The sequence below is a fragment of the Saccopteryx leptura genome, chromosome 1 (genome assembly GCF_036850995.1).
Source record: "Saccopteryx leptura isolate mSacLep1 chromosome 1, mSacLep1_pri_phased_curated, whole genome shotgun sequence".
Classification (NCBI taxonomy): domain Eukaryota; kingdom Metazoa; phylum Chordata; class Mammalia; order Chiroptera; family Emballonuridae; genus Saccopteryx; species Saccopteryx leptura.
This window is the reverse complement of record NC_089503.1, coordinates 259,528,405-259,540,301: the sequence shown is the minus strand read 5'-3', so window position 1 is coordinate 259,540,301 and position 11,897 is coordinate 259,528,405. Positions and strand designations below refer to the sequence as shown.

Genomic DNA, 11,897 nt, shown 5'->3' with positions numbered 1-11,897 from the left:
TCCCCCTACTTCACAGATGAGGAAACTGAGGCACAGCCAGAACACCCTTCTCTCTTTGGAAGACAGGGTAGGAGATCAGAGAGTACAGGCCAAACCCTGCTTCCTGCTTCCAGAGCTCCATTTGGCCCCAGCTTGTCCCTGGGATCTGCCTAGCTGCAGGGTCATGCACACAGGGTCCTCCCATGCCCAGCAGGACCCAGGACTTTCCACTGAGCTCAGATGTGCTCCTCACTACTGTATGCTGGTCACCATGCCTTTGTGGGTCCCCATCAGGCTGCTTCTTAGCTACCCACACTGAAGCCCACCCCTACCCCTAGTTCCCATCAAAGAAAGCTAACAGCACTGTTGAGGCGCTTCCTCTGCACCAGGTTCTTATCAAAGTGTGTGACCTCCCTAAGCCACCCAGTGAGGTAGGTTACAGATGAGGAAACTGAGGCTCAGGGAGGTCAAGTCACTTGCTCCAAGTCACACAGCCACTAAGCAGGCTCTAAACCCACGGCTTCCATGGGCTTCCACATGCTCACAGTTGGGTCCTTACTGCCTGGCACATAGTAGGTGCTCAATTGATGTTCATGGATTGGTTAATTACTTTCTTATGGAACTCACAACTCACTATCTCTCTGCCTGGGGTGCCCATCCTCATCTTGCAAACTCTTACTGATACCTCAAAGCCCCATTTAGAAAACCCTCTCTTTAGGAAGTCTTCCTGACATACTCCTATGGGTTCCTCTAGTCCTCGTTCCTTCCACCAGCTCAGCTCTGAGTCCATGGGACTGGGGGTGCCATACCTGGCTTTTTCTGCCCTAGTATCACTCTGTACAACCTAGATGGGAGAGGACTGGGGGGAAATAGGGAACATTAGGGATGTTATATCTCCCCCGCATATTTGTCTTCTCTTCCTCTCCTCTCCTGCGATGGGAAGGAAACTTTTAGGAGCCAGAAAATTATTTTAATAGAAAATAAAGTGTTTATTCAAAGACATTAAAAGTCCAAGGACCTGTGTGGGAGTTGGTATGAGTGAGAGTGAACTTCAGGCTCAGCCAGGCTGGGCATGGGGCTCCTCTCCAGTGTCAGGACCATGGGGGAGGGCAGATGGGGACTCCAGGATCTGGCAGGCAAAGGGAGCAGTAAACAAGCACCAGGACTCAGTGTAGAGCTGGGGCCAAAGGGCTGGTCAGCCTGCCAGGCTCAGCAGCTTACAAGGTACATCCCTGTGGGGGTGGGGCCATAAGTGGGAGGAGGGTCACTTGTTTCTACCCTGGGATCTCCCAATTCTCCTCAAAGCAGCCCTTAACTCACTGCCCCATGGACCCCAGCATCCCCTTGCGGACTGCTGAGAACAGGGTGAGGGTGAGGCTATCGTTGCAGTGGGGCTTCTGGCTCTGGGCCTTGGATCATTGCAAGGACACCCACCCTCCAGGAGATGGCCCAGAAACATTAATCTTCCTTCTTGATCCCTCCCACTGGGACCCTGGCCACTCCTCCCTGTCTGTGACTGACCCATCCTGGGTCTCCACAGATCCCAACACCCACCTATCCTTCCCAAACACCCTGAATGACTCGTCCAACTCCTGCACCCTGGCAGAAGCAGGGGATGGGGCTTGGCCACAGCACAGGCCTGATTCCTGGGAGGGTGGGGGCGTACCTGTGGCAAACCTTCTCTTTACCAGTGACAAGCGGTAGCCACTGCCCACCAGCTCCAGATCCACGCCGGACAGAGTGGTCCCTTCGCTGGTGAACTGAGCGGCCACGGGGCTGGGCGTGCTGGGCCCTGAGCATGGTTCCCAGCTGGCAGACAGGCGGCCGGAGCCTGGGGAGGCCTGAGGTCAGCTGTTTCCCATCCCTGGCCCCAGTCCTACTGTGACCCAAGCTCCTTCTTCCTCCAGCTTTATCACAGCCCTTCCAAGCCGATCTGCATGCCCACACTTCCCTACCCCCAGCACATCCCGAATTCTCCCTTGTTTAAATAAGTCCTCCAACCTGAAACCCTGAGCCCTGATGTACAACCGTAACTCACCTCCTGACTCAGATACATCCGGAAGCTTCCATAGGAGCCGTTTCTCCTCCAGGTTCCTGGCATCAAGAGAAGCTTGGTCAGGTCTACCTGAGAGAGAACACTTAGCACCCAGGGTCCCAGCCCTGTTACCTCTCAGCTGCACGACCTGAGCAAGCCAGGTCCCCTCCCTTGCTTCAGTTTCCCCACCTGTGAGATGGGCTGGTATGGAGCAGCTGGTCCCCAAGGGCCCCACAGCCTTATAGCATTTTTAGATGGTGCATTTGGTCCTATAAGTCTGACTTCTTCATGGAAGGCTCTATCTTATATAGAAAACTGAGGCAACACTGGGGTTTCGTTTAAATCCTGATGTGACCTTAGATAAGCAATTTAGTTTCCCTATGCCTCAGTTTCCCTTCCATAAGTGAGGATGATGGCAGTCTACACCCAGAGGGATTGCTAAGAGTCTTAAGCCAGCTGGTACGTGCAGAACCTGTAGAACACACTTGAAATGGAGGAAGCTCTCAGTGCCAGGCATGATTCCTGTTAATAACAGCACCCTCAGCAGTCAGCCATGCGAGCTCACGGTGACTGGTTAGGTCCAGGGTGGACCCTTTAGTTACTTCATCCAGGGGAGGCTTGGGGGATTCAGGGGCACCGCTGAGCCTCTCTTGGCCTTCCACAGGCCCTCACCAGGTGGCGGATGGCTGCAGGCGGACATTGGTCACAGGCTCCCCCACAGGCAGCAGGATCTGGACGTTGGTGAGCGGTGTGGGCACAGCTGTGGCACCGGGCCGGTAGCTGTACTCCACCAAGACCTGAGTGAGGGTTGCTTCACACTGCCAATGGGCGCTCAGCTGCAGAGGCACGGCCTGGGGGCCTGGGCGGGAGAACTAGAAAGAGTGAGAACAGGAGAGAGGACATAGCTTGGCCATTGCGTCCTGCCACATTGCCACATTGTGCGCTATCACCCAGCTTCAAGGCACACACCCTTTCAAGGGGCCTTTCCTGGAGACTGCAGAGAGAAGTCCGCATTACACCATGCTTCCAGCAGAGGGCAGGAGAAGGCCCCTCATTCTAATAAAGTCTGTGGACAGGTACCACTGCAAGGTCCTGGGAGGGGCACTTCTAATTTACATAATGATTTCTTCTGCGCTGTGGAGGCCCAGGTCCCTACACTGCCTCCCTGGCCAGCATTTACTTCCTGCACCCTACCTCCCCTGCCATCCCACCCCGCCCCGCTGCCGTGCCCTCCCCCGGCCCACCTGGTAGCGCAGCAGCACTATGTTGTAGTAGGAGGCAGTCGGGCTCTGCTCCGCCTGCCTATGCAGGGCGTCAGTTAGGGCTGTCATGTTGAGCCAGAAGTCTTTGGTCTCAGGGTCACTCTGGGACGGGTCACTGCAGAGACCCAGAATAATTGTCCCCACCCTCAGAAGAAGGCTTCTCAGGGTCCCCAGCATCCCACCTACCCCAGGGCTTCACAAAGATAATTTTCCAGGTCACCTTGGGCCAAGCAATGCATCGTTGGAGGGAAGCAGAGAAGGGAAGGAAAGTGAGGTCCAGAAAGGGGGAGGGATTTGCCCAGAGACACAGAACAAATTCTGGGAGGCAGATGAGAAATGTATAGCCAGGGAGCTCCTGTTCCTGTCCCCCTCCTGCCTACAGTACCTGAAGAGAAGGTCAGCATTGGGCTGGAAGTGCTCAATGCGGGCTGTGTGCACAAGACGGAAGCTGAGGACTGGTGGGGGTGGAGTCCCATTGAATACACGCACAATGCCAGCTGGGAAGGTCATGGTCAGCTCCCCAGTTACTCGAGCCAGGCAGCTGGGTGAGAGGCAAGGGGACTGGGCTTTGACTCAGGGCTCTTCCCTGTACCTCCCCCTCCCTTCTCTCCGGCTCTACTGTCGCCTGTGGCTTCCTGGGTCTGCAGATGCAGCAAGGCCCTGACCACGCCCAGCACCCTTACCCCTAACCTCCTCCCCTGTCCCCCTTTGTGGATAGCAACTCAAGTGCCAGGAAGAATCCACACATGAGGAGGCAGAAACACCTCCTTCCCTAGTTCTCTTTTCCCTTAGGCCATGAGGAAGCTCACAGCAAAAATTTAGTTTTATAACTGTCCTCAGGTTGAGTTTTGGGCCTAATGCTCTCTTCCTCTTTTTGGTTTGACATGAAGTTCTTTTCTGTGGGCACCACCCCAGACTATCCCTGGTCCCTCAATTCACCCTTCAACCACCCCCTCTATAGGCCTGGCCCCTGCTCTTCCTCCCTTCAGGTTGATGCCCACAGCAGCCTCAGAGGAATTCCTCTAAACTGTGGCTACAGTAATGCCCAGCCCTACTCAAACGCTCTCTGTGTCTCCCACTGCCCTTAAGGAGAGGGGCCTGGTTGCTCAGTTCAGTGTTCAGGGCCCTTCCATGGTAAAGTAGATCATAAAACACTTCTGAAGGCTGTCTCTGCTAGAACTGAGACACACAGTCCTCAGGGAGCCGTGCCTGCGCTGTACCCCAGCACCACATACCTAGGGCTGTGGCCACGGAAGTAGGCGTGGACATATTCGGTAAAGACTGTAGCCACGGGCAGGGCATTCTTGGAACCCAGGACCACAGGGCTTGGGCCCCGGGAGATTCCTGGCGATAGTGGGGAGAGAATGAGGGGCAGACAGAGTAAGCACACGTTTCAGGCTCCAGAACCTGCCCCATGCCAATAGGGCCTGTACCGTATCACTGAGCCCTCCACCCAGACCAGAGAAGGTAAAAACCACACGTACCATGTCCTGTCTGGGATGAGAGGCTGGAGCGTTCTGGGGCAGCGCTGGGGACTGAGGGGCCCAGTGGGGAGGGGCTCACAGAATAAAACTGGAAGGAAAGGGTTTAGGCTGGGCTGTGAACACCCAAGGAGCAGTGCCCTGATGCTGACCCTGAAGGCAACCCCCCAGCCCAGTTCTGCCACATCCCCTCACCCTACCAGATCCCCATTGCTGCTCATGAGGGGGCAGGACACCTTCCTGGAGCGGGGTCTACGGGGTACAGCTGCCAGGTCCTCCAGGGCTGTAAGGTCGGCAGGTACCGGCATCAGGTCTGGAGGGTGAGTGTGAGAAAGACATGGCTGAGATGCTGTCCGAACTCAGCCAAAAACTGGGGATCAGACTTGTTGTAGGGAGACCCCTTGATAGTCTGAAGCCCTGGAGCTACAGAGAAGATGCCAGACAGGACTACAGATGCCATCCACAAGCCTGAACCTCCCAGACACCAGACTGGTGCCCAACAGAGGTGAATCCCCCATCACTGGGGGAAGCTAGCAAGGAATGGATGCTCAGGAGGCAGGCATGCTACAGGGCAGATTTGGAAGAGCATTTTTTTATCTTATTTTCAGGAATTCCATGACCTTCATCCTCTCTGAGAATATAAGGCTGGCCTCCTACCCTGGCCCATGTCTAAGTCTCATCCTTCTAAGTTAACTAATCATGGTGTTAATACCCAGGTTCCGCTCGCTTTCCTGCCCTCCCCGCAAGTGTCCCCTGCTCTGTTTCATCTACAAAAACATGCTCACCCACCTCCCCTCCCATCTGCCTTCCAGGCCATGTTCTCTCCTCCAGGGTTTCTCAACATCAGTGCTGACCTTGAGGATCCTTTTCTGGGTGGTACCATCCTGTGTACTGTAGGGTGTTGAACAGCAATCCCTGGCCTCAACCCACCAAAAGCTAGTTGCATCCATCCCCCCAGAAGTGACGATCAAATATCAGTGGTGACATTGCTAAGTGTCTGCTGGTGGGTAAAACTGGCCTGGTCGAGAATCCCTGTTCTACAGTGAAACTCAGACAACTCAGTTCATCTGCTCTCATGGTCTACACTCACTCCCTTGGACCCTCCCTTGAAGCTGCTCAAACCAAGGTCTCTCTCTAACCATTGGACAACACCAAACACCCCGTTACCTCTGCTAGGAACCTCATGCTCACAGTCCAGTTTCTCCTCTAAATCAGTGGTAGTCAACCTGGTCTCTACTGCCCACTAGTGGGCATCCCAGCTTTCCTGGTGGGAGGTAGCGGAGCAACCAAAATATAAATAAAAAATATTTAACTATAGTAAATTGTTTTATAAAGATTTATTCTGCCAGCCTGACCGGGCAATGGCGCAGTGGATAGAGCGTCAGACTGGGATGCAGAGGACCCAGGTTCGAGACCCTGCGGTTGCCAGCTTGAGTGCAGGCTCATCTGGTTTGAACAAAAAGCTCATCAGCTAGGACCCAAGGTCGCTGGCTCGAGCAAGGGGTTACTCGGTCTGCTGTAGCCCCACGGTCAAGGCACATATGAGAAAGCAATCAATGAACAACTAAGGTGTCACAATAAAAAACTGATGATTGATGCTTCTCATCTCTCTCTGTTCCTGTCTGTCCCTATCTATCCCTCTCTCTGACTCTCTCTCTGAAAAAAAAAAAAAAAAAAGATTTATTCTGCAAACTTAGTGAAACTCCGACATAAAGTACTTGGTAAGTAATTATTATTATATGCTTTAACTTGCTGTAACTCTGCTTTATAAATTTTATAAAGTAAAGTTACTTCCCTACTTTATAAATCACCATTACTGTGGAACCAGTGGGCGGTTAGAAAATTTTACTACTAACAGAGATACAGAAGTGGGCAGTAGGTATGAAAAGGTTGACTACCCCTGCTCTAAATGCAAAGGGGATGCCACTGTCCTCACATAACCTCTAGAAGCCCACTCTTGCTTGTTCTCCTCCTTTCTCCACCTTCTAGCCCTGCCTCAGATCAGCTTTGGACCTTCTTCCTTTCTCTCCTGCTCCTGCCTGGTCCCATCTCCCTGATGACATCTCCCCTCCTCTCCCTGCTCCTCCCTGACATCACTCTGTTCTAGCCATACCAGGCCCCCCCTCACTGTTCTTCAAGGGGCCTAGCCAGCTCTTACCCCATTGCCTTTGCATAGACTGTGCCCTCTGCTGGGGACACCCTTCCCCCACCCCCAGAGAGCTTCATCCTCACCATTATCATATCTCAGCTCAGATGTACCTCCATAGGGAGGCCCGACAACTGGGAGCCCTTATCAGGCACCTGGCACCTTCTGCCTTGTTGAATATCCATTTCATTCCTGTCCTTGCAAGGGTGGAGATTTCTGCTGGCCTTGGTCCCAGCTATGTCCCCAGCATTCTGATTGGGCAGTGATCACAGTAGGTGCTCTATCCTCCCTCTAGGCTCTAACTAGTTTCCAGCTGCTGACTTACCTCCTCCAGCCACAGCATCTAACCCCCAGGGACCTGGGGATGATGCAAGCGGCTGTGGTGAGTCCGATGACAGCAGGGACTGTGTTCCCCTTGACTCAGATGGCTGTGCCCTACAGCTAGGTGGGCTCTGTGGGGTGGCTGGGCGGGGAACCCAGGAATCTGGGAAGGGGCCAGGTGCTGTGTGGGATGGAGAGTCCAGGCCAGAGTCCTCCACATTCTCTGGTGATGAGGAGGAGAAAGGCGAGGGGCTGGAGGTGAAGCCGAGACTGCTAGAGCCTGGGGAAAAGGGATGGCCAGCTCTAGACCCTGCCCACATGGGAGTCCCAGCCCACTTCCTGCAGGTCACACTCACATGGAGAAAAGGCCCACCCCCATTCACAGAGGGTGCCCACCACCCAACGCCAGGCCATGCCCTCTGGTCATTTTCATCTATACTGAAACCCACCCCTACTCCCACCTTCTCTCTGGCTCCACTCATGCATGCTATGGCTCCACCTACGCTAACACTGACCTGACCCCATTGATCTTCCTTTTTAAAAAAAAAATTTTTTTTTAAATTTATTCATTTTAGAAAGGGGGGGGGAGAGAGGAGAGAGAGAAGGGGGGGAGGAGTAGGAAGCATCAACTCCCATATGTGCCTTGACCAGGCAAGCCCAGAGTTTCGAACCGGCGACCTCAGCGTTTCCAGGCCGACGCTTTATCCACTGCGCCACCACAGGTCAGGCTGATCTTCCTTTTGACCCACAAAGGACTCCCATATTCTCCCTCTCCAGCCCAGCCAACCCTCTACCCCACCTCAGCCACCTAGCCTTGCAATGGCTCCCTCCATATTCTCACTGGCCACACCCATGCCCCTGAAGCCCTTACTCCCATCACCTGTAAAATCTTCGTGGTCAAAGGCTGACTCTAGGGGTGGCCCAAAGAGGTTCTTGGAAAACTGTTCATCTGATTTCAGCTTCTCTGTACAGCTGGGGACCAAATGACAAGAGGGGCCATTCTATTGTTTCCATGCCTTCTTTCACCTCAGGGCCTTTGCACATGCTGCTCTTAGTCTGGCCTACATTCTCTCAGTTCTCCCTGTAGCCACTCCTGCTTCACTTCAGCATTCAGTTCAAAGTCACCCCTCTATAACCTTAGAGGCTCTCCACTACCAGCCCAACTGAAGTCATTACCTGCTTTAGTTTCTTCATGACACTGAGAAGTATTGAATATGCTCTAATTTGTTTGTTATTCTTAAAACCTGCTCACTAGAATATAACTCTGAGAAGGGGACCTATCTTGGTCATACATCTCCACAACCCAGAATGGCATGAGTATACAGTAGGCACCCAATAAGTGTTTACCAAATGAATCACTAAGGGATCTCTCAAAAACAGCATTACCTCAACTCCCTGCCTGGTGAAAAAAGGGAAGACAGAGAGAGACACAGAGTGCCAGGGGAGGTGAAGAGAAACAATGGGGATGGCCCCACCTGCCCACTCATGTTGACTTGAAGTCCACCCTTGTGGAACTCACCTGCTGACCCTCGGGGCAGATCGAGGCCTCTGTGGTTTCCCAGAAGCATCCCCTACAAGAGATGGACCTCCCTGAACCTTCCCGGTGTCCTGCCTGCAGTGCTCCCTACTCCACAGACCAGGAGACCAAGGCTTGGGTTGTCTAGCCAGCTGGTCAAAGTGACCAAATTAGGCAGAGGGGATATGACCCTGACCCACACTGTCTCCAGGTTTTGGCTTCTTTCCCAGATACACTTTTGGGGTCTCATTTAATTTTCATGAGTACTCAATTTTGTAGAAGAGGAGACTCCGTGTCAGAGTGGGTAAGCAGCCTGCCCCAAGTCACAAAGCAGAGCTGGGATTGAAACCCACACACATACTTTAGGCCTAGTCTCCCCTCCATGTTCTCCCCACACTGAAGACGCCTGAACGGGCTACTCACGTGAAGAATGGCGTTTCATGGTGCCCTGTGGACAAAGGGCGTGGCATCAGGTCAATGCATCCAGCTAGCCCCACCAGCCCCACCCAGAACACTTGTGCTGAGCCTCACCCCTGGGCCAGGAGGGAGAATGAGGCTGCCAGCTGTGGCCCTGAGCTGCGCAGCAGCTGCCTCAGGGCTGCAGGCTGGGGCCCGGGCAGTGGCAGGCTTGATGTGCACGTAGAACTTGCGGGGCTCCTCGTCATCAAAGTCGGAGTCGCTGGATGAGAAGTGGGAGGGCCCAGCGGTACGTGCATCTCAGTCAAGGGGCCAAGCAGATTCCAATGTAAGACCTCCACCAGTAAGCCCTTGAGGCTGACCATACCCTTCCTGTTCCATCTCTTAGAGGCCCTGCAGAATTCTCTCTCAGTACTGTCGCCCTTGGCCCTGACCCCATGTTTTATCCCCTGCCCCTGCCTCCATCCAAGCCTTTGTGAGCATGCCCTGCTCTGACTAGTCAACTCCTAATCAATTCTTAAGCCCCAACACTGGTGCCCCCTACTCTAGGAAGCCCTCTTGGACCCCCTTATTGTGACCCAGCCCCTCCTTTCTCCCTCTTGCCTGCCCTGCCCCCAGAAGGCATCTGTCTGCACTTGGATTTGCTTTGTTCACACTAGGTACTCCCTGTAGGGTGTACACAAAGAGGGTTGGTAATGGTAGAAATCACTGTGGACAGAGCTTTGTCATGCTGTGCTGACAACTGCCACCAGAGTGCTGTGAGGATATTGTTCTGAGTCACATCAGGCCGGACAGTGAAACCTTCTTCATCCACCTCTGGACATGCCTGAGGGACAAGCGGTGAGTCAGGCCCTTCTCTACTAAACTTCGACTTTCACCCTTAACCCCCCCACACAACCTGACTCAGACCTAAAACAACCCTGATGGCACTCACCACTGAATCAGGCTCCAAAGAATCTCTGCAGACGGAAAAAGAGATACTGCTGTCAGCTCCCCTACCTCATCTGCCCCCCACCTCATCTGTCCCCAACACTGGAAATGGCAACTGAGGAGGTGGTACTGGACTGCAATCATGTCCTGAGCTGGCCCTGCAGGGGATGGGATCCTGGGGCTTGCCTGGGGTGGGGGGCAGTGAATCAGGAGTTAGCAGAGCAAGGCGTGTTCTCAAACAGCATGGAAGGGGAGGAACTCTTGAGTTAGTTTGAAGGGCTGGCCTGAGAGGGCATGGAATGTAGGGGCTAGCCTTGGGGGAGGGAAGAATCCTGGGCTAGCCAGGGAAACTGTGGACATAGGGAAGAGCTGGGTACTAGTTTGGGCAAGGAGACTTCCAGGCTCATTTTGGCAAAGTAAGAATTGCTGGAATAGATTAAGGGGCAAGGTGGTGGTGGTGGGGAATAGCAGGACTAGCCTTGACAAAGGGAAGAATCCTAGGCTAGCCTAGGCAGTGGTAATCCTGGGTGAGTCTGGGGCAGGCAGCCCTGGTCTAGCCTTGCAGAAGGAAGAATTCTAGACTATTGTAGGCAGATAATATTGAGCTAGCCTGAGAGAGAGGTGCCCCATGTCTAGCCTGGAATGAGAATACTCCTAGGCTACCCTAAGCAGGGGACTTCTTGGATAGCCTGGGCAGAGGAGGGGACCCAGGCCTAGCCTGGGCCAGGGCTGGTCGGGGGTGCTTCCTCACACTGCTGCAGGTGGCTCCCGCTCCCGCCGGCTCAGTCCTGGGAGGCGAAAGGCCTTGGCTCCCCGCAACCGTTTCATTGCTGAGGAGAGATGATGGGTGCAGCTGAGTCCTGGGGGTGCCCCCTTCCCATTCAGCTCTGCCTCCCTTTTCCCCTCAGTCCAGCCTGGGCATCCAGGTCCAGACGTACTTGCCTTCCTGCAGGGCAGCTGCACTGTATGCCTCAAAGTCCAAAGGCCCTAAAACAGGAGAGATTGAAAAACTCAGCAGAGAGGAAGCCTGGGCCTGGGAAGGGTAGCAGTATAGCCTCGGCCAACTATATAATAGCCAAGGGTGTACCGAATCTGAGCTCACAGGGTCCAGGGTCTGAGCCAAGATGCTGAACCAGCTCCAAGATGGTCATGAATGGGATGGGCTAAGGGTTCTGGTACCGTCTTGGGATGGACTGGGGGATGGGAGTGATGCCTAAGTTACTCCTATTTCCAGCTCTTCTGGATGGAACTTGGGTGGGTCAGGGAATGGACCACAAGTCTATGCAGTTGGCTGGGCTGCAAGTGCCAGGTTGAAGAGCTGAGACTCTCCTAAGGGAGATGGGGAGCCATGGAGGGTATATAAGCAAGAGCAGGGCACGATTGATCTGGGGCCACTGAAGGACTAGAGTGGGGCACCACATAGGAATGGTGGCCCGAGCCAGGGATGAGCTATGGAGACAGGAGAGAGAACGGACAGAAAGATAGTGCTTTACTAGACTTGATAACAGACTGTGTACCAGCACTTCTTAAAGTCCTACTGTGTATCAGGCATACACTTCACCCTTTACCTGCATCAAATCACTGAACATTCACACCACTGTCAGTTGGGGATTAGTATCATCCTTACTTTACAGATGAAGAAACTGAGGCTCAGAGAACTCAAGACCCACATGCAAGGTCACACAGTGAGCAATGAAGAAAAGACTCAAACCCAGGTCTGACCCCCACATTTTCCCCCTCAACATATTGGCAGTTTCAAATTGGTCTTTTGCTCAACAACTCACAGTGGCTCCTTTGGGCCCTTGGGATA

The 11,897-nt window shown here is 53.7% G+C and overlaps 1 protein-coding gene across 2 annotated transcripts in view; it reads right to left on the bottom strand.

Moving 5' to 3' along the window:
* Positions 1-972: 972 nt before the first annotated feature.
* FCHO1 (FCH and mu domain containing endocytic adaptor 1) overlaps positions 973-11,897 on the bottom strand; it is a 29,877-nt gene continuing 18,952 nt past the window's right edge. For both annotated transcript variants that reach the window (XM_066349639.1, XM_066349648.1), the window contains exons 12-29: positions 11,030-11,074; positions 10,839-10,917; positions 10,092-10,116; positions 9,926-9,983; positions 9,272-9,450; positions 9,164-9,188; positions 8,744-8,795; positions 8,105-8,196; positions 7,229-7,504; positions 4,958-5,070; positions 4,761-4,848; positions 4,512-4,620; positions 3,662-3,817; positions 3,259-3,391; positions 2,687-2,886; positions 2,018-2,073; positions 1,646-1,810; positions 973-1,211 (exon numbers count right to left, since the gene is read on the bottom strand). In XM_066349639.1, coding sequence (XP_066205736.1) covers positions 1,189-1,211; positions 1,646-1,810; positions 2,018-2,073; positions 2,687-2,886; positions 3,259-3,391; positions 3,662-3,817; positions 4,512-4,620; positions 4,761-4,848; positions 4,958-5,070; positions 7,229-7,504; positions 8,105-8,196; positions 8,744-8,795; positions 9,164-9,188; positions 9,272-9,450; positions 9,926-9,983; positions 10,092-10,116; positions 10,839-10,917; positions 11,030-11,074 — 1,874 coding nt within the window. In that variant the 3' untranslated portion in view covers positions 973-1,188. The remainder of the gene's footprint in view (positions 1,212-1,645; positions 1,811-2,017; positions 2,074-2,686; positions 2,887-3,258; positions 3,392-3,661; positions 3,818-4,511; positions 4,621-4,760; positions 4,849-4,957; positions 5,071-7,228; positions 7,505-8,104; positions 8,197-8,743; positions 8,796-9,163; positions 9,189-9,271; positions 9,451-9,925; positions 9,984-10,091; positions 10,117-10,838; positions 10,918-11,029; positions 11,075-11,897) is intronic.